This window comes from Helicoverpa zea, chromosome 17, assembly GCF_022581195.2.
Source record: "Helicoverpa zea isolate HzStark_Cry1AcR chromosome 17, ilHelZeax1.1, whole genome shotgun sequence".
NCBI lineage: Eukaryota > Metazoa > Arthropoda > Insecta > Lepidoptera > Noctuidae > Helicoverpa > Helicoverpa zea.
This window is the reverse complement of record NC_061468.1, coordinates 841,398-864,962: the sequence shown is the minus strand read 5'-3', so window position 1 is coordinate 864,962 and position 23,565 is coordinate 841,398. Positions and strand designations below refer to the sequence as shown.

The 23,565-nt window shown below is 38.1% G+C and overlaps 4 protein-coding genes across 4 annotated transcripts; 1 reads left to right on the top strand and 3 right to left on the bottom strand.

Moving 5' to 3' along the window:
* Positions 1 to 221: 221 nt before the first annotated feature.
* On the top strand, positions 222 to 2,285 carry LOC124638372 (probable protein BRICK1-B). Its single transcript, XM_047175320.1, has 3 exons — positions 222 to 514; positions 1,110 to 1,192; positions 1,899 to 2,285. The coding sequence occupies exons 1-3, from the start codon at positions 394 to 396 to the stop codon at positions 1,923 to 1,925; spliced, it is 231 nt and encodes a 76-aa protein (XP_047031276.1). The 5' UTR covers positions 222 to 393; the 3' UTR covers positions 1,926 to 2,285.
* A 292-nt stretch (positions 2,286 to 2,577) lies between these two features.
* Positions 2,578 to 5,352, bottom strand: LOC124638371 (3-ketoacyl-CoA thiolase, mitochondrial-like). Its single transcript, XM_047175319.1, has 8 exons — positions 5,219 to 5,352; positions 4,653 to 4,819; positions 4,405 to 4,536; positions 4,029 to 4,293; positions 3,722 to 3,894; positions 3,418 to 3,618; positions 3,034 to 3,188; positions 2,578 to 2,767 (listed from the first exon to the last, which is right to left on the bottom strand). Exons 1-8 carry the CDS (start codon positions 5,235 to 5,237, stop codon positions 2,686 to 2,688), a joined length of 1,194 nt encoding a protein of 397 aa, XP_047031275.1. The 5' UTR covers positions 5,238 to 5,352; the 3' UTR covers positions 2,578 to 2,685.
* Positions 5,353 to 5,703: 351 nt separating this feature from the next.
* On the bottom strand, positions 5,704 to 8,478 carry LOC124638209 (3-ketoacyl-CoA thiolase, mitochondrial-like). Its single transcript, XM_047175107.1, has 8 exons — positions 8,294 to 8,478; positions 7,525 to 7,691; positions 7,239 to 7,373; positions 6,873 to 7,137; positions 6,572 to 6,747; positions 6,239 to 6,439; positions 5,971 to 6,125; positions 5,704 to 5,887 (listed from the first exon to the last, which is right to left on the bottom strand). Exons 1-8 carry the CDS (start codon positions 8,313 to 8,315, stop codon positions 5,806 to 5,808), a joined length of 1,203 nt encoding a protein of 400 aa, XP_047031063.1. The 5' UTR covers positions 8,316 to 8,478; the 3' UTR covers positions 5,704 to 5,805.
* Positions 8,479 to 8,722: 244 nt separating this feature from the next.
* On the bottom strand, positions 8,723 to 22,762 carry LOC124638466. The gene is made up of 14 exons (XM_047175436.1): positions 22,431 to 22,762; positions 17,406 to 17,563; positions 17,194 to 17,328; positions 14,544 to 14,808; positions 14,251 to 14,423; positions 13,513 to 13,937; positions 13,343 to 13,395; positions 12,360 to 12,547; positions 12,075 to 12,209; positions 11,694 to 11,958; positions 11,342 to 11,517; positions 10,960 to 11,160; positions 9,191 to 9,403; positions 8,723 to 8,903 (listed from the first exon to the last, which is right to left on the bottom strand). The coding sequence occupies exons 1-14, from the start codon at positions 22,450 to 22,452 to the stop codon at positions 8,796 to 8,798; spliced, it is 2,517 nt and encodes an 838-aa protein (XP_047031392.1). The 5' UTR covers positions 22,453 to 22,762; the 3' UTR covers positions 8,723 to 8,795.
* Positions 22,763 to 23,565: the final 803 nt, after the last annotated feature.

Genomic DNA, 23,565 nt, shown 5'->3' with positions numbered 1-23,565 from the left:
GTATCTTAAACTTAAAAATATTGATGGGAGGGTTCAGAGCGTAGACGGAGAAAGAGCCTATTTACGACTTTTGTTTAACTTGGAAATCTGTAGGTTTTTTAAATTAAACCATGTACAGTTTTGGCAATTCCGCTTTCTAGCTGTCACTGTGACATAAATTGCAGTCCAGGACTCGGAATGGAGAATTGTTACATTTTTATCATATTGTCAAGAGTTTACCATATAAATTTGAAGGAGTTCATGCCATAAATGCTTACAATCTATGTACTGGTTTGGTTTCTGTTTCTAAAATGAAAAAATACAGAAAGAAAGCATTTGGGGCTTGGCGAGTTGGAATTGAGATATAGAAAATAACAAAAACATTACTGAAAATACACTAAACCCCTTGTAAAAATGTCGACGCCTCCAAGAGAGACCATTCAGAAACAAATCCAACAGGACTGGGCGAACAGGGAGTACATAGAAGTGATTACAGGCAGTATTAAGAAAATCACAGATTTCCTGAACTCATTCGGTATGTACAAGAAGAAAACATATTTAAAAATGTAGAACACCTAATCCGAATAGAATTTGGTCAATCATTTCACAATTACAAAGGCTAGAAAATAAAAAATACGACTGTATGAACTGGTGATTCATAGAGAATAAGTTACAGTTTGCAACTTTATGAATAACAGTACTTCCAAAGTTTTCTCTTCCTGCAATCATCTGAAGGACATAATAGATAACCAGTTGTCTAAAAATAACTACTATTATGGGAGGACCAATTGAATTCACCACTAGTATCTGTAGCTTTAAAAAATGATGTCATTCTATTATGATTGTTATGTTTCATTCTTTATTTCCTATTGTGATTTTTAATACAATTGTCTCTCAACTCTTGAAATATTTACATGCTATTTTATATCTGAGGAATGTGTCCTGCACTATATCTAAATTTGTACCAACTGTTGTACAACATTTTATGCTAATAAATGAAATTCTATGATTGCAACATTATGTTATCCCTTACAAGGCACAGAGGACTTGCAAAAGATTTTTCCCCTCTTTTCGAACTTGAGCACTGATTGTAACAAAACAGAACAACAATATGTATGTTTCATTTTCAGATATGTCCTGCCGCTCACGTCTTGCTACCCTGAATGAGAAGCTAACCTCTTTGGAAAGGAAGATTGATTATTTGGAGGCTTGTGTAAGTAAAACCTTTATTCTACCTTCCTCCTTCCGACACTTCTTAAGCTCTAAGAATTCTGAATAAAAGCAATCGAAATTAAACCTAAAGATTAGGGCACAGAACTGTTTCTGTTGTAAATATTGTCTATGCAGCACCTCCCAATAATATGAACACACATCTTAATAAGAATTTAACAGTACATTTAAATTGAACGGAACAAAATTTTTAACAGAAATGCCAACCTGGAATACAAAACCAGGAGATGAAACTAGTGGATGGATCAAAACCTGTAGAAATATAGAATTATTTAAATTATAAGCCATATTAATATGATAGTCAAATTGTACATTAATTTTGTAGTAAAAATATTTTTTTATTGTGTGTGTGAATAAGGCAATTATTTATTCAAATTATTTATATTTATTTATACCCAGACGGAAAGAGAAATATCCCTATTTCTCTGGAATTGAATTTATTAAGAAAAATACAGAAAAGTTGAATCTCTTATAATAAAGACTGCAATGGCATAACTTTTGCCAATATATCTCTCAAACTATAACTAGTCATGAGTACATATTATCTTTTTTAAAGAAATATTTTTTTCAATTTTTCAATTTCTAAACTCATGAGGACCAATTTTTTTCCCTTGGGCAACTTCACCAATGGCTTGTTTCATAAAATCAAATAAAAACTTTTTATTTTTACCTTTTTCATTTGTTTTCAGGTAACTAAAGGTGAAACCCTGACATAGTCTGAATTCCATAAGTAAACAATATTTAGATTTATTTTTAAGTTAAAATTCCATGAGATTTGTATGGTTTCCATTTTTATAATTACTCTATGCTTGTTTCATATTGTAGATTAGAATAATTTATAGTTGATAATGTAACATTTAAGTATACAAAATTATTATATCATATTGATGTTAGTAGAAGATCTTGAAGTTGCTTATTTATTGTAATTATTGTGTATTTCTAATTATTACAATGTAATTGAGCGCAAAACGGCACTGCCCCACTTAGCAGTTCAGTCAATACATTATTTTATAGTATTATGTGACTGCTTGTAATATTATATCTATCTGAAAATATATACTGTAGAAAAATCTAAACTGTTTTTAAATACTTAATACCTACATAACATAGCACAATAATAAAGAAAAGCATTAAGCATTTACAGTAAACTGAACATAAAATGATCAAATTCCAAGAAATGGTTATAAAACATAACACGGCAACTTCTTTAAACAATAAAAAGGCATTAAATCCTACTTATATTATAAATGTGAAAGTTTGTGAGAATGTATGGATGTATGTTTGTTATTCAATCACGCAAAAACGGTTGGACAGATTTGGTTGAAATTTGGTATGTACATAGGTGATACTCTGAATTAACACATCTACTTTTTATCAACATACCACGCGGGCGAAGCCGCTGGCGGAAGCTAGTATTTCATAAATTATTACAATTATATTATTTCGTAGGTATTTACACTGTTATTTCAATTCATACTATATTTTCTCCAATAATATAGCGACGCCTTGTCCTCCGCCACAGCTCGACGCAGCAATACCTCTTTTTAAATTACGACGCCTGAAAAACATACAAAAACCTGGTTACACATTCAAAACATTTAGATTTTAAAAGTAGCTCAATGGCTAGTCCATGAATGTGGACTGATTGCCGTCATCCTCACAAAAATCCTGACAGAACCTTACACATTTTTTTTTTCGATATTATGGCACTGGCTGGACAATTCTAACATTGTTTTGCAGAGTATAGACAACATTACATATAAAAAAAAATGTTTCGTTACTACATAATATAATAAATGGGTTTGTAAGGTGTAACCATCATACCTAAGTTCATGAACAAGATGTGTAGCCATCCTCGCGCCGGTGGCCGACATCGGGTCTCCCAACGCCAGCGCACCGCCGCTCACGTTCACCTTACTCTGGTCTATCTTCAGCTCCCGGGTGGCAATGATAGCTTGTGACGCGAAGTTCTCGTTTATCTGTAATATTGGAAGTTACATTTTTAGGAGGACAGGACTTTGCAATTGATAAGGATTTTCAGTTGAGAACTAAACCACTAAGCAAAGGATTCTCACCCAAAATGTAATTTTGTGACTTTTTTTTAGAAGGTTCTTATTTTTTCGGGCAATAGTAGAAACATTTTTGAGCGCAGAGATTCACATTACCATTAAGAAGTTGATTTTCTTACAAAACTCCATGATGACCTACCTCGAAAAGGTCTACATCTCCCACAGTCAGCTTCTGACTTTCTAGAAGCTTCTTAATAGCTAGGACTCCACCAAACCCCGCGTCTTCTGGGTTCACTCCCACACACGTCCATCCTACAACCCTGGCTAGTGGCTGAAGACTGTACCCTTTCACTGCTTCCTCATGACCTAGGAGCAGAGCTGCTGCTCCATCTGCCGGGGCCTGTCATAAAGAAGCTTAACATTATTGGAGCTTGGAGCAGGACATAAAAACGATTTGCATTGAGGCATCTTCTTCTGTAAACTGTTGTCCAAAAAGCACTTACAGAAGTGTTTCCACACGTCAAAATGTTTCCATTTTCGATAAGCACTGGCAATGTACTTAAATCTTCACTTTTTAACGACTGTGGTGTTTGATCTTTGTCAACCAGTATTTGCTTCTTTTTGAGAGTAACTTCCAGGCTAACTAACTCTTGTTCAAATGCCTTTGATTCCTCAGCTGCAAAAATAGTATTAGAGGTTCAGGATCATCCATCAATTGCTATATTTCTATGGTTTATCCACAATAAACATATTACTTACAACATCATTATTATGTAGGAAAACATCTACCGAAAAAATTATCAAAGATACCTGCTTTCCACTTCAAATGGCTCTGCAAAGCGAACTTATCAACATCTTCTCTGGTCACTCCATATTTATTCGCCAAGTTTTCCACCATTTTCTGCATCGTCAGTCCAGTATACCCGTCAGGAATCTGCCTCTGTATGTGGTCATCAAACCTATATGATGTTCCCAAAGCTGTTCCAAATCGGACATTTCTCACCAGCATTGGCATTGAGGACATTAAGTCAGTTCCTCCTGCTAGAGTGACCTTTGAATTGCCCGTTATGATGTCCTGGAATACGTAAGGTAGGATACACATTACAACCTACTTTGTCGTGTTCTAAAACTTCCATTTGAATTGGCCTTCTTGTCCCATTCTTCTAAAATGATTTTCGTTACTTACCACAGCACTGTTGATGATGGCTTGCAGACCAGTCCCACAAGCCTTGCTGACGCCCAGCGCTGGGCTGCTGATGGGAACTCCCGAGTATATGCCACAGTAACGCGGCGTTTTACCTCCATCGCATTGGCTTAACTGAAAGTAGAACATTATTGTTTTAGCAAGTTATTCTTTTGGCTTATTCGTTTTTGAAACTAATCAAGATTTGAGTAAAATTCACTTGAATGGATTAGTACTAAGAATTATCTTACAAAATTAACGTTTCCAACAACTGTATTGTCAATAAGAGAAGGTTCTAAATTGGCTGAACGTATAGCTTCCTTGGCCGCGGTTGCAAATACTTGATATGCTGGCAACTCCCGTAGAGGTCCGCCATAACGGCAAAATGGCGTTCTTTTCGCGCCAATTATGAAAATGGCTGAAAAAATACATTCAACATATTATTGTACTCAGTTCTTACAGTTAAAAGTTATCATGCTATTTACTATCTTTAAATGGATATTGATATTCAACGCTTGAAATAATCCACAATACCTAACAACGGGGCTTAGTTATCTTTACTACATATATAAACCCCAACGAAACAATACTTACCGACTTAAGTACATAATATGAAATAGCAATTTAATAAACACCGCTTCTTATTACCAAACTAACCAAATAGGTATCTGATAAAGTTATCAAACTGAAATCAACTCTACAGCTACGGACTAAAGTTCAAAATCCTTATACAAACAATGAATATACTACTATTATCATCTCGTCACTAAAATATATGATAAATATTGACAAAAAATCTATAACATTCAAAACTAACCTTTGGTAGTAGACGCCATCTTGGAATTTGCAAAAAACAAAACAAACACGATTGGTATGGAACGTGTTTGGAACAAAACTTGCGTTTCTACACTAAAACGTTGATAGGTGTGTTATCAACGCGAATACAAAGTAAATTGTGTTGATATGAAGATATTACGTATTGTGAGGATCAACATTCATTTTAAACTGCCAAGATAGTAATGTTTAAGATACTATTTGTTTTTATTTTCAACAGCACAAAGTTCTCTGCTTCAAATAAAATGTTGCATAGATTTTATTGTCATGTACTCAATTTGTTTGGGATAGCGCAATATATTTTCTGACTCCATTAGTAGCCTACTTTCTACCAGCCTCGTACTTCACTCCCTTCTTAGTCAAGGTCTTCTTTTTGACTTCTTTCAGGCAATCTTTCTGTCCCTTATTCATCCACATTCATATTTGGGAACATAAAACCCAAGGAACAATGAAAAAGAAACGCGCAAATAACAAAAATAGTTCAGTTCATTTATTTCATTACGTATTTACAATTTTGCTCGGAGATCGTTTCAAATGACTCAATTTGACGTAGAAAGGACTTTAATACAATTAAACAGTTTCAAGAAGCAGGGCGATTCCTTGTCCTCCTCCAATGCATGCTGAACCAATTCCTCTCTTGAGACCACGGCGTCTGTGAAATAAAAAATTCTAATGTTAAAAATATGTTCTTTGTTACACATCTTCACTTGTAAGTCAAAGTTAATATTATGTTACCTGAGCTCATGAGCAAGATGAGCTGTGATCCTAGCTCCTGAAGCTCCAACAGGGTGTCCCATAGCGATGGCTCCGCCGTTGACGTTCAATTTGCTCTGGTCAAGACCCAGCTCTTTAGCGCACGCTAAAGTCTGAGCTGCGAAGGCTTCGTTGATCTGTGAAATAAGTTAGGCCATCCGTGAACAACAGTTTGTGTTCAAGACATAATATAGATGATGATATAATGAGTAACAGAGTTTTCATTAACCTCTGATATCTTTTAACTTACCTCAACCAGATCAATGTCATCAAGTTTCAGTCCGGTAGCACTAAGCAGGTGCTGAATAGCGGGCACGGGTCCAATACCCATAACAGAGGGGTCCACTCCTACCACAGACCACGCCAGCAGTCTCACAAGGGGCTTCAGGCCATGCTGCTTTACTGATTCCTCGGTTGCCAGGATCAGGGCTCCGGCACCATCGTTGACACCCTTTGGACAACATTATTGTTCGGTTAACATGTTACGATTTAAAATTAAAATGATGGTAAATAATGTTAGAAGTATTGAAGACATTATAAAAAACTACAGACTGTCCAATGTTTCACTGCGAATGAAACTCACCGAAGAGTTACCAGCAGTAACGACACCTCCCTTCCTGAACAGCACGGGCAGTCTGCTCAACATTTCAGTGGTGGTGTCAGGACGCGGGTGTTCGTCTACTTCCACTACTTTCTCCTGTCGCTTGACCTTCACCGTCACGGGGGTCATCTCAGCTTTGAACACTCCTTGATCATGCGCTGTACAGAAATGACAAGCGGTTAAAAGTGGGATTCAAACAACGACTTCACTTATTTTAACACGAGTTTTTTCCAAGGTGTTACCTTGAATCTTGAAAACCTTCTCCAATTAATTGGGTATTTACCTGCTTTCCACCTCTGCTGTGACTGTAGGGCAAACTGATCGACCTCCATCCTCTGCAAACCGTACTTCTCAGCCAAATTCTCAGCAGTTTCAGGCATGGTGAAATTACACGATGTGTCCAAAGAGGAAGATGTTAGTACATCTTCGAAGGGCATCTTCGCTCCTAAACCAACTCCGAACCGAGTGTTCCTGACCACGAAGGGTACTGTTGACATGTTTTCTGTGCCTCCAGCTAACGAGATATTGGCAGCTCCAGTAATTATGTCCTGTGAAATTGAGAATACATTGATTACTTTTATTTTTGGAGGCAAGGCAATTCAAGACATATATGTATAACTGTAGAATGTGGGTTAATGGTAGATCTTACCTGTGCACTGTTCACGACAGCTTGGAAGCCAGACCCACAGAGGCGGCTTATTCCAAGAGCTGGCTTTTCTTGGGGAATGCCTGATTTGAGCGCTGCGTGACGGGGAGATAGTCCGCCATCGGATGAGCCACTGATCTGCGAAAGAACGAAACCTATTTAGTAGGCGTGGCACTTGGCACTCTCGTGACCAGAGGAAAGGGTCTGTGCTAAGACCATAACTACTGAAGGGAGTTTTAAGAACCCGGACACTCTAAGACGTTTTAGTAATCACATTTTAAGTACTTACCCCATAGACCTGTCCGATATTGACAGTGTCGATGATCTCCGGGGCCACGCTGCCGGATTTAAGAGCATCCTTAGCCGCTGCAGCCAGCAGGTCTGATGGGTATACCTCCTTGAAGGCACCTCCAAATCTGCCGAATGGTGTGCGCTTAGCCGCTACTATGAAAATACCTGAAGAAAGAGTAGACCGCATAAACTTGATGTCATAAGTTTATGGAAACTTTAAAAAAATATGAAATCCTAATTCTATGAAATCAAAAGCGTGATATTTCAAACAACATACTTGGGGCTTGTTTGAATAAATAACCTTGATCTTCATTTTTGTTTATGTGGACATTGAACCCTGTGTGAAAGTCCGCTTGTTGCTATTTAAACCTTGTGGTATTAAAGATAAGGTTGATAACAGCTTAATTCGAAGACATGCCTGTCTAATTTGTAAACAATGGCGTAAGTTTTTTAGTTTTATTATGTTATTTAATAATCATGATTTAACTGAATACAAACAAGCGGTAAATTCACACGGAGCAACAAGTATTTTTACCATAAGGATGTTATTAGAGTAGGTAAAGTTATGTAGATGTTATATTAAATTCTGCGCTTGAGTGCAAGTTACCGGTTTAACTCTAATACCATCATAATTTCTCCCTTAGTGACCATATAAAAGTATATACAAGACCAGAGAAATCTTGTCAATAGTTCAATGAACCTTCATATCCCCGCGCCCCACATAAACATACTCAGCTTGTCATTACATAAAACATTAATAAACCAACCTTTATTGATAACGACGGCCATCTTTCTTTTAGCACACACGTCAACACACTACCAAACTTCACCGGTTATGGATTTGTGATTATCATGAACGCACCCAAACCTATCTACTGTTAATATTGCGGGATTATATTTATCTTATTTTTAAGTGTTTACGCAAATCGTCCGCTCGCTGTAAACGTTGATAACGGACTAATGTTGAAGTCTAAAGTCCGGGCCGTAAACTTGTTGGTATGTTGTACGCGAAAGTGAATTAGGTAAATAATGTTTAGGTAACTTGTTATTATATAAGTACATTTGATGATCGGATATTGCTGGACATGTACACTAATTCAATGGCAGACTGAGGCAGTTGGTAATGACGATGATTACTCCTTGATTTCAGCCCCGTGTTGTGTATACAAATTGGGGGATAGGAAAAAACACATACGTAGGTACAAAGAACATAATGTTTCTACTTTATTAAATAAACAGTGGAATAGTCTTTAGGTAATACTGATTTAGTTAGGAAGAAAAGATAAACAAAGCGTTTAAACAGTTTCCAATAATACTGCGATGCCCTGACCACCTCCAATGCACGTTGTCCCAAGACCCCGTTTTAGTCCTCGATGTCTGAAAGAGAAGAATTACAAGAAGTTTTAACACTTCTGTATGCTTATGTCTTTTATCGTGTTAAGACAAGCAGCTAGTGTTCTTTGCCTTAAAAAGAACACCTATTCAGTATGCAGGCTTCTGCCAGCTTGATTTTAAATAAACAGACACGGTGCAAGTACAGGTCCGGAGACAAGCTTTCTTGCTAGTTATTTCAAATAACTGTTCACCAGATTACCACCATGTACGAAATAACCTTAGATACTTTTCAGAAGAAAAGGAAATCTATTGACATTTAAAGGTCTGACCTGTCTGAAAAGACTGTCCTCGTCTATTAAAGTTACATTAACTACAAGAGCTGAAGACCTGAGTTCATGAGTTAAATGGGCCGCTATCCTGGCCCCGGAGGCGGCAGCGGGGTGCCCCATAGCGATTGCACCTCCGTTCACGTTTAATTTTTCCTCATCTATGTCCAGCTCTATCACGGTGGCTAGGGCTTGAGCCGCGAACTGCTCGTTGATCTGGTGGAAAAATGGGGTATAGTAGCTGGAGGTTTCTGAACTGTTGTTTCTGTTAGATTCTAAGGCTTTTGAACTTTGAAACATGATGGGTAGTACCTACCTAACAAGGATGTTACTTACAGCAAAGAAAGTTCCATACATCATCATTATCATCCAATTTCATACATAATATCCGTCAGCTCCAAACATAATATTGAAAAATATGATAAAAGATGGTACCTATCTGATTTATCGATAACTCATCATCAGCCTATAGCAGTCCACTGCTGGACATAGGCCTCTCCAAGTGCACGCCACTGAGATCGATTTTCGGCTGCTCGCATCCAGCTCCTGCCAGCCGTCTTGCGCAAGTCATCACTCCACCGTGCCTGAGGACGTCCTACACTACGTTTGCCGAGGCGTGGTCTCCACTCTAGAACTCGTTTACCCCAACGGTTATCGGTTCTTCGGCTAATATGGCCAGCCCACTGCCACTTCAGCTTGCTGATTCGGTGGGCTATGTCGATGACTTTGGTTCTCTGACGGATTACCTCATTTCTGATGCGATCCCTCAGAGAAATGCCAAGCATAGCTCTTTCCATAGCCCGCTGAGCGACTTTAAACTTGTGGACCAGCCGTACCGACAGTGTCCACGTTTCGGCTCCGTAAGTCATGACAGGTAGGACGCACTGATTGAAGACTTTTGTCTTTAGGCACTGTGGGATCGACGATGTTAGGACTCGACGTAGCTTCCCAAATGCAGCCCAACCCAACTGAATTCTCCTATTCACCTCGTCCTCAAAGTTGTTTCTACCTAACTGCAATGTCTGCCCGAGGTATACATATATATTTCCGAACAACTTCGAGAACGGCGCCGTGTATCGCAATCGGTTCCGGTAGAACATGTTCATTGAACATGACCTTGGTTTTGTCCAAGTTCATCCGTAGGCCGATGCGTAGAGAAGATTCAGCCAGGTCGTTCAGCATTTGTTGTAGGTCCTGCAGCGTTTCCGCCATGATGACGATATCGTCAGCAAATCGCAAGTGAGAGATGTGTTCGCCATTGATGTTGATGCCGCATCCTTTCCAGTTCAGCGTCTTGAACATATCCTCCATTGCATTAGTGAACAGTTTCGGGGAAATAACATCCCCTTGTCTCACTCCTCGATGCAACGGTATGGGCCTTGTTTGCTGATTCTGTACTTGGACCGACATTGTAGCGGCTTCGTAGAGACATCTCATCACTTGGATGTATCGCCAATCTACTTGACAACGCTGCTGCTTATCGATGACTAGGCTAAATTATTAACCTTTGGTTTCATTACCAATGTTTCATTTAATCCATGTTTACCAAAATATCCTCTTTATCTGACGGTATCTTATCAGGTACTTCACTGGGTGTTTAATATTTCATAAAACAGTCGGAAAAATCCTAATATTCAGATGAACTGCCGAACTTCATCTGTTCTTAGAAACATGGTTTAAATTATTTTGGAGTCTATCTAAAAGTTATACACATCCTGTGACTTAGCCACGCTGCTATGCATAACTTTGCTCTCTTATGCCATAACACCCACCTCAATCATATCTATATCATGAAGCGTTAACCCAGTAGCGTCCAGCAGCTTCCGTACAGCGGGCACGGGTCCCAAACCCATGATCCTGGGCTCCACTCCCGCATGAGACCAACCAGCCAGGCGGACCAGCGGCTTCAGATTATGTTGTACGACTGCCTCCTCACTTGCTAATATCAGTGCTCCTGCGCCGTCGTTTACACCCTTGTAAGGAAGAATAACCAAAGTTTTTAAACCTGCTTCATGTCACCTATCTATAGTATTTGCCAATTGAACATTAACCTTCCATCAGTGAGATAAGGTTAAAAATCAACTGAATATTTATTTAGTCTGACACTACTTGTACATATCGCAATCTGTGATAAATATTTAGAAATCAACTTACAGTAGAATTTCCAACAGTCCCGACCCCACCTTTTCTGAACAGTACTGGCAGTTTGCTGAGCGATTCCATCGTAGTGTTAACTCTTGGATGGTCGTCTTTGTCTACCACCACCTGCTTCCCATCCAGTGACACGGTCACTGGTACCATCTCTGCTTTAAAAGCACCCTTATCAAAACCTAAAAACACATATTTTTTTATTGTTATTATCTTATGGGTTGTGGATCACTGAGTCATTCATATCAGTGAATTCGTTTTCACCAACAGTTTCAGTGTCCTGTGGGAACTACTTCCGCACTATTCTGATTTGGTTAAAGCAATTGCGAAAAATGGCTATGTTGCGTGAAATACTTACCAGCTTTCCATTTCATCTGGGACTTCAACGCAAACACATCAACTTGTTCCCTTGTCAGATTATACATCTCAGCCAGATTTTCTGCAGTCTGAGCCATAGTAAAGTTACAAAAGGAATCCACGGAGCCGTGCCTTAGGTAGTCCTCAAAAGTCAAGGCTTGGCCTAGCGGAGATCCGAATCGGATGTTTCTCACCAAGAATGGAATCGCTGACATATTCTCTGTCCCACCTGCTAGAGAGATTTGAGCTGACCCGAGCATTATGTCCTGTGCAGATGGAAACAAAATAATTGTATGTAGGTCTTCCTACTGACTCTTGTCAACCAAACTCTTTTTGAAGTAGCAAACACTATTTGATAAAGTATGACTACTCATCAACTTACTTGTGCACTGTTAACGATTGCTTCAAAACCGGAGCCGCATAGTCTGTTGACACCAAGAGCAGGTTTGTCATGAGGAATTCCCGCTTTCAGAGCGGAGTGCCTGGGAGTTAGGAAACCATCCGATGTTCCGCTATTCTGTAATTTTACATGAACCCTTTCAGAATCATGCCGATCTGGATGTTACAGGCCGCGTAACGATACTAAAATTTATAAAAACGATAATTTTAAATATGTAATTCATATATGTATAGTTACTCCAGTTTTGTATTGGTTAAGTTACTGTACCGTATATACTTGTCCAACATGGACAGTATCGACAAGATCTGGGGCCAGTTGACAACTTCTGATGGCTTCCCTCGCCGCTACAGCTAGCAGTTCTGATGGGTGCAAGTCTTTCAACATCCTGCCCATTTTGATGAAAGGCGTGCGTTTTGCTGCTACAACATATACTCCTGAAGAAAAAAAAATTGCGCCTCAATTCTACATTCGCGTCGCAAATCACTGCTCTAGTTCGTCAGCTTTTGAACATTCAACCTATAGACTTTTATCATTTCTGATGTAGATGTCTTCATTATCAATTTTCGTTTGAAGCTCAGTTTGGAGACGAAAATTGATCGATCGCTTCAAACTTTGTGAAAAAGTTTCTTTAACTCACCTGTTTTCAACACTACAGCCATTTCCAAAGATTTTCGAACAATTGCATCTAGAGTAACCTAATCTGACTGTAGGGACAGTTTTATTTGACCGTTAATACTATCTTATCGTACAAAAACGGTCAGGTCGGTCGAGTGTAGGTTGTTTAAAATCTAAGTAAATATGCTCGGGCTTTTAAGTATTTATACATGATCTGCTGAAAGGATAAACGTAGGTGCGCAGGTAAATATTATTTTCAAATTCCAGAGAACGATTAAAGATGTGTGGATAACCCCTTATTGTTAGTCCAGCGAAACTAACTCTTGCTTGCCACATAAACGAGTAAATGCTACATCATCACCTTTTGCCTTTTGGTGAGATAGTGATATTATATTCATATGCGATTTTAAAATTAAATGCAATAGAAATGACGGGAAAGGAAGTAAAGAAAATACTTTGGCTGAAAGACTGGCAAAAGATTTTAATTTGACAACTTATTATTAAATTCTCAGTTCTCGTATATTTACATGTAAAAATATCAACATATAAAATAAACCAATCTCCGAGTCAATCACAGATTTCTTCATAATCTATCAGATTGAGCCGTTAAACAGTTTCGATCATCACAGCCACGCCTTGACCACCGGCTACGGCAGTAGTTGCTAAGGCTCTCTTCAATCTTCTTCGCCTATAACATGAAAGTACAGTTGTAGCATGTTACTCATGGCAATCATACTTTCATACCATGGAAATAATTCTCATACTCTGAGATTGAACGATGGATCCCTAGACATAAATATCTTACCTTAGTTCATGCGTGAGATGTGAAATTATCCTAACTCCAGAAGCTCCGAATGCGTGTCCAATAGAAATGGCTCCTCCTTTAACGTTTAGTCTATTGTCATCTACCCCCAGTTGCCTTGCACAGAAGAGTGCTGTGGCTGCATATGTTTCGTGAATCTGTAAGTCAGCATGTAGGTATTCTTTAAGCCAAGTCCGGTCTGAAACTTTTATATGCAACTTATCTACCTCTACTAAATCCACATCATCAATGGTCAGTCCAGTGCAGTTTAGAAGGTTTTGCGCCGCTGGTGCGGCAGCAATCCCCAACATACTCGGATCCACTCCTGAACATGACCAGCCCACCAGCCGAGCTAGAGGTTTCAAATTATGAGTCTTCAAAGCTTCATCGTTAGCTAAGATGACTGCCCCAGCACCATCGTTGATACCCTGGAAACAGAGATTGCGATTTTTTCTAATTTGTGTAAGCCGCGCAGGAAGGATGAGCGGAGATTCCATAAGGCAAGAAAGTCAGGCGACTTGTTGTAGGTCAAGGTAAACTACGGTAGACGTGAGGTATTTGGTTGTAGTATCTTGTCTTTTGGGTTGTTTGGGATATTTTGTGTATTCTTGATCTAATTTAAAAAATAATGGGCGTGTTCCAAAGAAGGCGTATGATGAGGAGACCAGTAATGTTCTTCGTCCCCCTAACACCCGCATATTGGCGCGCTACTGAAGAGATTTCGATGAAACTAATACTTACGCTAGAATTCCCTGGTGTCGCGATTCCGCCTTCAAACATAGGTTGCAATTTGCTGAGCTTTTCTAACGTCGTGTCTGGTTGAGGATACTCGTCTCTCGCGATCAGAATATCACGGTTATTCAGCTTAACCGGCACTGGCACCAGTTCCTCATCGAAAAGGCCTGCTGCGTCAGCTACATACATAGAAGTTATAAAATTCAGGTCGATTAAACGTTTACTGTCTTAGAAATAGCTAATAATTCTGATGTTCTTTAACTCTCTAAGAGACTTTTGAAGATTTTGTCTTATCTCACCAGTTTTCCACCTCCGCTGCGATCTCAGAGCGAACTCGTCGGCCTCTTCCCTCGTCACTCCAAACTTGGCCGCAACAATGTCAGCAGTTTGTACCAAAAACAGATTGCAGTACGAATCGAAAAAGCCCGAGTGTAGAAGATCGTCGACTTTGAAGTACTTCCCCAGTGGATTGCCAAAGCGCATATCCCGGACGAGCAGAGGAAGGGAAGATAAGTTCTCCATGCCACCAGCTAAAGTGATCTGAGCTGATCCTGTTAGGATTTCCTGTAAAAATTAAAATTCTAAACTTTTCATCGTTTCAGATAGACATATCGAATCTCAGGCCCCTCTTCTCCACTGGGCACTATGGGCAAGTGCCCAGGGCCCCGCGATCGAATGGGGCCCCTAGTTCCTGCCAGATTAGATAGAGAGTCCTTAAAATATCAATAAAAAATCACTTTACAGTGAATGTTTCTAAGCTATTTAGGCGCTATTTGTAAGCGGAGGTGGAGTACTTTTGCGTCCCAAATGTCAAAAAATGTTGAGCTCGCAGCTGCTTCACTTTCTGGTCGCTTTTTTAAACTTGTTTGAGTACTTTTGTGTTCCAAAACTCAAAAATTTCGCGCTCGCTGCGCTCGCGCCTTCTTCACTTTACAGTGCTTTTCTCAAAGAAGATGGATCAAAATTGCCCCACGTCCTATAACAATGTGACGTATCTCAAAAAAAAGATAAAAATGTTTAAAAAAATATGGCATACTCTCTAATTTATTTTTTTTACACTTTCATACGAAAAAAATGCTTTAAAAATTGTTCAGGCGCTGTTATGAAAACATCGTTCATAGGACTATTTATGGACTATTTTATTAAATTATTTTTTTGTTTGATAGGGTATACCTCACAGGTCGTTCCATAATCATCAGGTCAGGATCTGATGATGGAAACCCTGAGAAATTCAGGGCAACTATTGAAAGTTGTAGGCATGCGCAGGATAAAAACTTGACTATAAGGTGTGTCTTATAACACTATGCAACAGTAAAGATTTGGAGCTGACCTGATGATGGAGACGAAAGAAGGCCGAGGGAACTCGACAACCGAATATGTAAACTAACTCGTGTTGGGGCTCATATTATTCGTATTGATAAGAACTTCCCACCCATGCGGATAGTGACAACTGTGCTTGTCACTGAAAAGCCAAAAATAAAAACAAAAACTTTTTACAATAAAAAAAACTCCCAAAAACACTGAAAAGCAAAACAAACTATTCTTAGGAGCATCGGCCTAGAAGTCGGTGGGGAAATAAACTTAGGTACATCCATTAGACACCGACTTCTGAGGTAGTGTACATATTTTGGTGTCGAGTTCCCTCGACCTTCTCGGATCTCCATCGTCGGGTCAGCTCCAAACCTTCACTGTTGCAAAGGTCTATTCAATGCAAGTAATATGAGCCCAAACACGAGGTAGTTTACATATTCAGTTGTCGAGTTCCCTCGACCTTCTTTCATCTCCATCATCAGGTCAGCTCCAAATCTTTACTGTTGCATAGTGTTATAAGACACACCTTATAGTCAAGTTTTTATCCTGCGCATGCCTACAACTTTCAATAGTTGCCCTGAATTTCTCAGGGTTTCCATCATCAGATCCTGACCTGATGATTATGGGACGACCTGTGAGGTATACCCTATCAAACAAAAAAATAATTTAATAAAATAGTCCATAAATAGTCCTATGAACGATGTTTTCATAACAGCGCCTGAACAATTTTTAAAGCATTTTTTTCGTATGAAGGTGTAAAAAAAATAAATTAGAGAGTATGCCATATTTTTTTTAACATTTTTATCTATTTTTTGAGATATGTCACATTGTTATAGGACGTGGGGCAATTTTGTATGGATTGTGATCCGTCTTCTTTGTTTGGGTACCTACTTTTGTGTTAAAAATGTCAAAAATTTCGCGCTCGCTGCGCTCGCGCTTTACACTTTAGCAGTGGTTTTCTTTGAATTCTTTACATCTCTATTGCGTCCAAAAAATCAAAATTTTTAAAAAATTATCTTCGCTTTACAGCGCTTTTTCAAACTTGTTTGGGTACTTTTGTGTTAATTCTGTATGATTTTACTACTACGTGATTATATTTTGTCGTTTTTTTTTTGGAAGGGGGTTGCTCAATAAGTAGCCCGCCTCGGGTGCTACCCGATGCTACGCCGCCACTGGCGGAGAACGCTCCTTCTCCAAATTGAAACGAATAAAAAATGAATTAAGAAGTACAATGCTTCAAGAGAGATTAACTAGTTTGTCGTTGATGCCCATAGAATGTGATATTCTCAATACCTACCATAGATTTTGAAGAAGTGATTAACAATTTTGCTCGTCTTAAATCTAGAAGGGTGGTACCTTTGCAATCAACATAGAGTTAATCTAAGGATTTTATGCTAAGCGAGTTACTTTTGTAGATTATTTTTTATATATCCTATTTTTTTAAAGTTAGTAACTGAATAGAAATAAATTTAGAACCTTGTTTGTCTATTTTCTTTATATATTATCACTAAATAGTGTTTTCTCAAGGTCATAGGGGCCCCATGATCCTAATGTGCCCAGGGCCTCAAATAGTTTAAAGACGGCCCTGTCGAATCTGCATCTATCACAGAAGCGATGACGACTAATATCAGAACAAACCTGTGCTCCGCAAATGATAGCGTTGAACCCTGATCCAGATAGCTTGTTCACCCCGAGTACAGGTCGATCAGAAGGGATACCAGCCTTTAACGCCGCGTGCCGAGGGGCCAATCCATTTTGCGATACTGGGCTAACCTTTGGAATAAATACGAGAGATATTGATTATGTGATATTCATGTGATATAAATGGATAATTTTATGAATAAATGTACCTGTCCAATATTGACGGTGTCCACAAGTTCAGCAGCCACATTACCGGCTTGTAAAGCAGCGGTTGCTGCTATGGCAAACAGGTCCTCAGCCAGGACATCTTGCAGTAGCCCACCAAATTTGCCGAAAGGAGTCCGCTTACCAGCCACTATGTACACCCCTGGAGATAAGGAGATCACAAAGGATGGTGAACAACTAACAGATACATGGTTTTGGGGAGGTTACCCAACAAACAAAAACGTCATATAAGTCTTAACTTATACGACATAAAGTTGGATAGCAGTCATAATGATAGTGAGATGACTACTAGGTCCTGTAGACGTCTTTAATTTAACTTATTAGTAGTGCGACGAATATGTCATAATAAGCTGGGTCTTAGCAACGTTGATAAGACTAAACTAAACGACGTTATATTACAGTCTTAGCTAAAACGTTTTTACGACAACGCAATAGTCATACTAACGTTATAGTCTATTAAACGTTTTGAACTGACCAAATTAGGTCTTTGAAAACCTTTATATGACATCTTTGTAATGTAGCAGTTGTATAAACGTTTTCACAGTGACGTTTATATAACGATCACGATCCTGTTTTACAGCGGTCAATTGGAGACTCTTGAATGACTTGGTTGTTTATTTAATACTCAAATATAACATATACAGGGTGTTTGGCGCATGGACCGACAAAAATTTTTGGGGGATTCGTGAGGCCATGTACTAGTTTTCACTCATAGACCCAATGTCCTATATGTCACTGTATTCGAGATACGATTTTTTTTGTTTGTTTTTAAAAATTACCGGAACTATCACCTTTAAAACGCTATAACTTTTCAGTCTGTTGTCGAATTTACACCAAATCACTTTCATTGCGTTCTCTGATGTATTATTATTCCAAATAAAACATAAATTCATAGCACTAGATGGAAAAAAAATACTTGTTGAGCTTCCAAACTCTTAAAAATGAAAAAACGTATGAAAAATGTCAAATTCAAAATTAATTATAAAAAAAAGTAAAAGCTTTTATGAACTTCGTTTAATAAAAAAAAATTGCCTACTTAATACCCTTTCCAACGATATGCCACATGGGTGTGAAATCATTAATAATGTCGTCAAAATCAGAGCAGGAACGAACACGCACTCTAACGTCTCTAACAACGAACCCGTTTGATAGAACAATGGTAAGCAGGTAATTGGCAGGTAAACTGCCTGTCTCTTTCTTACGCATGAAAAATATCTCTTGTCTTTGTCTATCATTGGGTTGGAGTTTGTTATGTGATCCTTGTTTAGTCGAGATTTGACTATCTCTGCTATCGGAAGTGTCCGTGTATTTCACGTTTTCCTATTTCGTTGTTTTTTGTTAAAGTTTGTTTTTGTTAAGTTTTGTTTGTTGAACTTTTCTGTTAAACTGTTGGTGTATTCACCGTGCTTGTTACAATGCCTAACTTCAGCAACGAAGAGTATGCTGACATGTTGTTGGCATATGGCAGCGCTAATTGTAACGCTCGTGAAGCGCGTAGAATTTACCAGCAGCGTTATCCTAACCGGCGTATACCACACCACGAGACGTTTGCTACAACCTATCGACGTCTGAGGGAGACTGGAAACATAAATTTCCAAGAGCCTCGCGTTAATGTGAGGCAACATAATGTTGTAATTGATGAAAGCATTTTGCAAGCTTTTGATGAGGATCCAACGACAAGTATTCGAGTTGTAGCTGAAAGACTTCACTTGTCGGTTTGGAAAGTTTGGTCAGTTCTTCGGGAAAATGGAAAGCATGCGTATCACTACACTTCTGTTCAAGGTACGTTAAGTACTTTATTTATTTTATCAGGCGAAATCGTAAAACTAAATTTTGAACCAGTTATCTTCGACCTTATTGTGCTGAAATTTTGCACCCAAAAAACTTGTATTTTAAAATGGTTTTAACCATACACTTATTTTAAACGTTTACAAATATCCTTGTAGCTTTACTGGTTCGTTTTTCAAATAAATACCTAGTAACTTTTATTTTTTCTAATTTTATCTTTTAAATTTATGTTAGTTTTTGCCATTCAAAAAGTGAATTTTTACCAGTCTTTAATGGATTGTTCTAGGTCTCATAGATGATGATCACAGGAGACGGCTCGATTTTTGCCGATTTATGATGCATACGGACGTAGATGATACAAATTTTTTAAAAAGAATTTTGTGGACTGATGAATCCAATTTTAATCACGAGGGAATTGTGAATCTCCACAACCTTCACCATTGGGCGCAAAAAAGACAAAATCCCCGCAAGAAAAGACAAAGTTCCTTTCAAACTAAGTTTAGTGTAAACGTTTGGGCGGGGGTTATTGGAAGACACCTGATCGGTCCACATTTCTTACCAGAGCGCCTGACCGGAGAAAATTATTTGAATTTTTTACTCGAAGATTTACCTGAATTGGTATTACCAGTATTAGATGGAGAACCAATTATTTTCCAAAATGATGGCTGTCCAGCACATTACCAGCGAGACGTGCGAGAACATTTGGACAACTGTTTTCCAAATTCATGGATCGGAAGAGGCGGCCCAATTCCTTGGCCTGCACGTTCACCAGACCTGACGCCCTTGGATTTTTATGTCTGGGGCCGTGCAAAAGAAATTGTGTATGCGACTGAAGTACCCACAAGAGAAATTTTAATCGAAAGAATAAATTGCGCCTTTGAAATTATGAAAGCAGAAATGCGACTGAGGACGACGACTGTAGAAATTAGAAAAAGATGCCGTGCATGCATTCGCAACAGAGGCAGTCATTTTGAACATAATTTATAACTTAAATTTAATTAAAACATTTTAAAACATTTTTGTGTTTTCATTACCCTGGCACTGGTTAATGTGTACCTTTAGGTTTGTGACGACATTATTAATGATTTCACACCCATGTGGCATATCGTTGGAAAGGGTATTAAGTAGGCATTTTTTTTTTATTAAATGAAGTTCATAAAAGCTTTTACTTTTTTTTATAATTAATTTTGAATTTGACATTTTTCATACGTTTTTTCATTTTTAAGACTTTGGAAGCTCAACAAGTATTTTTTTTCCATCTAGTGCTATGAATTTATGTTTTATTTGGAATAATAATACATCAGAGAACGCAATGAAAGTGATTTGGTGTAAATTCGACAACAGACTGAAAAGTTATAGCGTTTTAAAGGTGATAGTTCCGGTAATTTTTAAAAACAAACAAAAAAAATCGTATCTCGAATACAGTGACATATAGGACATTGGGTCTATGAGTGAAAACTAGTACATGGCCTCACGAATCCCCCAAAAAATTGTGTCGGTCCATGCGCCAAACACCCTGTATATTACATGATGTCCGTTTAATGTCATGCCCTGAGTTTAATCAAACTTGTAGTCGCATTTAAGTCAGTTTTTGACTTTAAAACGGCTAGGCCGCTCTATTTTCGGAATATTTGGTTAAGTTTACTACGAAAAATGGAAGCAAAAAAATGTGGAGTAGACTTAAACGTAGTGGAATTTTCAAAAGAAAAGTAAATCGAGATTTCCTTAATGGATCCTTGGATAGCTAGCTGTCATGGCGTATTGCATGGTCTTGAAATAACCTTAATACGACTTTATGTCTTTAAAACGTCGTAAAGAGATAGTTGTGTGACAAAAGCAACAATGTCCTACATTTTTAGAAATAAAAATATTTTTATTAATAAAAATATAATCATTAAAACACAAAATTGCGAGGGGGCATGAAAATCTGAAATAAATACATATAGGTATAGTATCATAAAACTTTAATATCAAGTCGAACTAAACGGCATGAGAGACAGATACATTTGTTAGCGAGATATATAAATATAAGTTAAATAACACTTATCACCTTTTATTTCCTTGTAATTTTTTATTACAAAACCACAAACACCGCGTCACTATCAAGAAAAATGAATAAGTCTTACAGGTGTTGTTCCTTGACTCAAATAAAACGTTTTAATCATTCAAAAACGCCCTTATGACGACCATACAACAAACTAGCCGTTGTAAAGTTATGATGTGACTTCTGCGCAACGAAAGTGGTAATTCCATAACGTTCATACGACTTTTGAATGACTTAACGAAGTCAGCTTGTGACTTTTGTATGTCCGTTATACGACAATGTTGGTCATATAACTGGGGCCATTTTCGCGTTTAGTAAACGTTATTATAACGTAAGTGCGACTTAGGTATTACGATCGATGGAATTAAGATAACGTTTATTAAACTTTTAAACGACGTTAAATTGTTAGTTGGGTATAGAACCATCAGAACTCGTCAATTCAACTAATAGCACTTACCTTTTTTCGCAACCACAGCCATGACTGCGTTCAATGAATGATATCCTGATGCAAATGTGCACTTTTTTATCTTCCTTCGATAATATCTTATTGTTAGTAACCATGTTTCCTAATGGAACCAATAATTTTACTTAATTGTATTATTAGTATCGACTTTCAAGAATTGGCGATAAAATATACTTAGGTTTGTTGTGGTTGTTAATGTCGGCTCCTTTGTAACTGACTGAACCAAATGCAATGCAGTATGATACATTATTCTTAAGGTTTATCATATCTATCTATCACTACGGCCACATTACTGGCTCGTAAAGCAGCGGTTGCTGCTGTGGCGAACGGGTCCTTTGCCAGGACATCTTGTAGTAGCCCACCTTTGCCGAAATCAGTTCGCTTACCAGCCTCTATGTACACCCCTAGAATTGAGGAGATGGCAACAGACGGTGAACTACCACCAGATGTATATAGGCTGATTAATAAAATCGTCTTTGTAAGATCCCATCTTAATCATCTAATAACAGAAACAAAATGTAATTAGGTCTCTCAGAGAGAAAGAATGGAAAAACGATGTCAACACTGCGACCCATCTGCGCTTTTCTTTTGTCTTCAGATCATTTGTTTGTAGCGTGCAGCGTTTGGCCGATAGAGGCGCCACTTATTCAAAAACTAGCATAAAGGTCAAACCACCAATTCATTGAGCAATACCTTAAAACAGTCTTAACTTACCTTTTTTCACAGCTACTGCCATAACTGCGTGCAACTAGTAATGTCCTTATGCACGAGTACATTATGTCGCAATATAAAGATGCACTCGTAATGAAGCTAAGCCAACTTGTCAATATAATGACGTAAGCGCCATTGAACCAATGGAGTTGTCACTTTTAATATATTACGGCATTGTTTCTTAATTATTGCATCTTCATAGTAGGGAATACCCAGTTGCAGAGACGAGGTACATCTACTACTGCTTGATTAAATTGTTGCACAATACCTAGTATTTTAAGGATGGTCTCTAAAGGTCCATTGTATGTATTTAACTAATAAAATGTCAAACGACGACTTTAGTGCAGTAGGTACTCTATTCTATTCTATTTCTAGTTGAGTGCAAACGTCAGATGTGAGATAACAAACCGAGTTATTTAGGTATATAACACATCCACGTGGACATACATGTGTATATGTACTGTGATATACACATAGCTCGAGCCTATTTAATTCTAATTAAATAATCAAGAGACTTGCGATAGAGCTAGGTCTAACGATAGGTCTAGAGATAGGTCTTAGACCATTCGGCTCCGCCGCAAAAGGGGGATGATAATTTGCTGTTTTCATTGCTCAGGAATTAAAACGAAAAACTTAAATATCCAGAACGTACTCTTTGGCCGTTGCACCAGAATGGACAAAAAAATTATATCGTTCATTCCTCGAGCAGAATCCCTGGCATGTCGGACCACCACATCCAATAGGTTCTCCGAAATATTTACAGGCAGTAGGGTAGCTTCTGAAGATAAGGGGGACATACTGGACATTGCTAGTATTGAGTAGGGTCTTAATCTCAGAATTTAGTCGCGGACTGTCATTAACTTGCTTAAACTGTACTTAGCCCAAGTTCACCGTTTTTTTTAAGGAAGATCAAGTAAACAGATGTGTATGTTATAAGAAAATTGACGTTTATTGTTATCGGTGAACTTGGGCCTCATTCTAAGTACCTGATACTATAGTCGGTTCTATTTGTTGTCATGTCATAAACTCATAAAATTAACATTGGTAGATAAATAAATAAATAAATAATATCGATCAAGATAATCAGTATGCCTAAGATTATGTAAGTACTTACCTTTACTAAGGTATTGCGAGATAA

Coding starts and splice junctions, on each gene's coding strand:
- LOC124638372 (XM_047175320.1), top strand. CDS start 394: ATGTCGACGCCTCCAAGAGAGACCATTCAGAAACAAATCCAACAGGAC. Junction 515..1,109: donor AGATTTCCTGAACTCATTCG/GTATGTACAAGA, acceptor TTTCATTTTCAG/ATATGTCCTGCCGCTCACGT. Junction 1,193..1,898: donor TTGATTATTTGGAGGCTTGT/GTAAGTAAAACC, acceptor ATTTGTTTTCAG/GTAACTAAAGGTGAAACCCT.
- LOC124638371 (XM_047175319.1), bottom strand. Junction 3,895..4,028: donor CCATTTGAAGTGGAAAGCAG/GTATCTTTGATA, acceptor CTATTTTTGCAG/CTGAGGAATCAAAGGCATTT. Junction 3,189..3,417: donor GAGATGTAGACCTTTTCGAG/GTAGGTCATCAT, acceptor CCAATATTACAG/ATAAACGAGAACTTCGCGTC.
- LOC124638209 (XM_047175107.1), bottom strand. CDS start 8,315: ATGGCCGTCGTTATCAATAAAG. Junction 6,748..6,872: donor ACAGCAGAGGTGGAAAGCAG/GTAAATACCCAA, acceptor ATTTCTGTACAG/CGCATGATCAAGGAGTGTTC. Junction 6,126..6,238: donor ATGACATTGATCTGGTTGAG/GTAAGTTAAAAG, acceptor CTTATTTCACAG/ATCAACGAAGCCTTCGCAGC.
- LOC124638466 (XM_047175436.1), bottom strand. CDS start 22,452: ATGGCAGTAGCTGTGAAAAAAG. Junction 14,809..17,193: donor CTATCATTTGCGGAGCACAG/GTTTGTTCTGAT, acceptor TAATTTTTACAG/GAAATCCTAACAGGATCAGC. Junction 13,938..14,250: donor CGACACCAGGGAATTCTAGC/GTAAGTATTAGT, acceptor CTCTGTTTCCAG/GGTATCAACGATGGTGCTGG.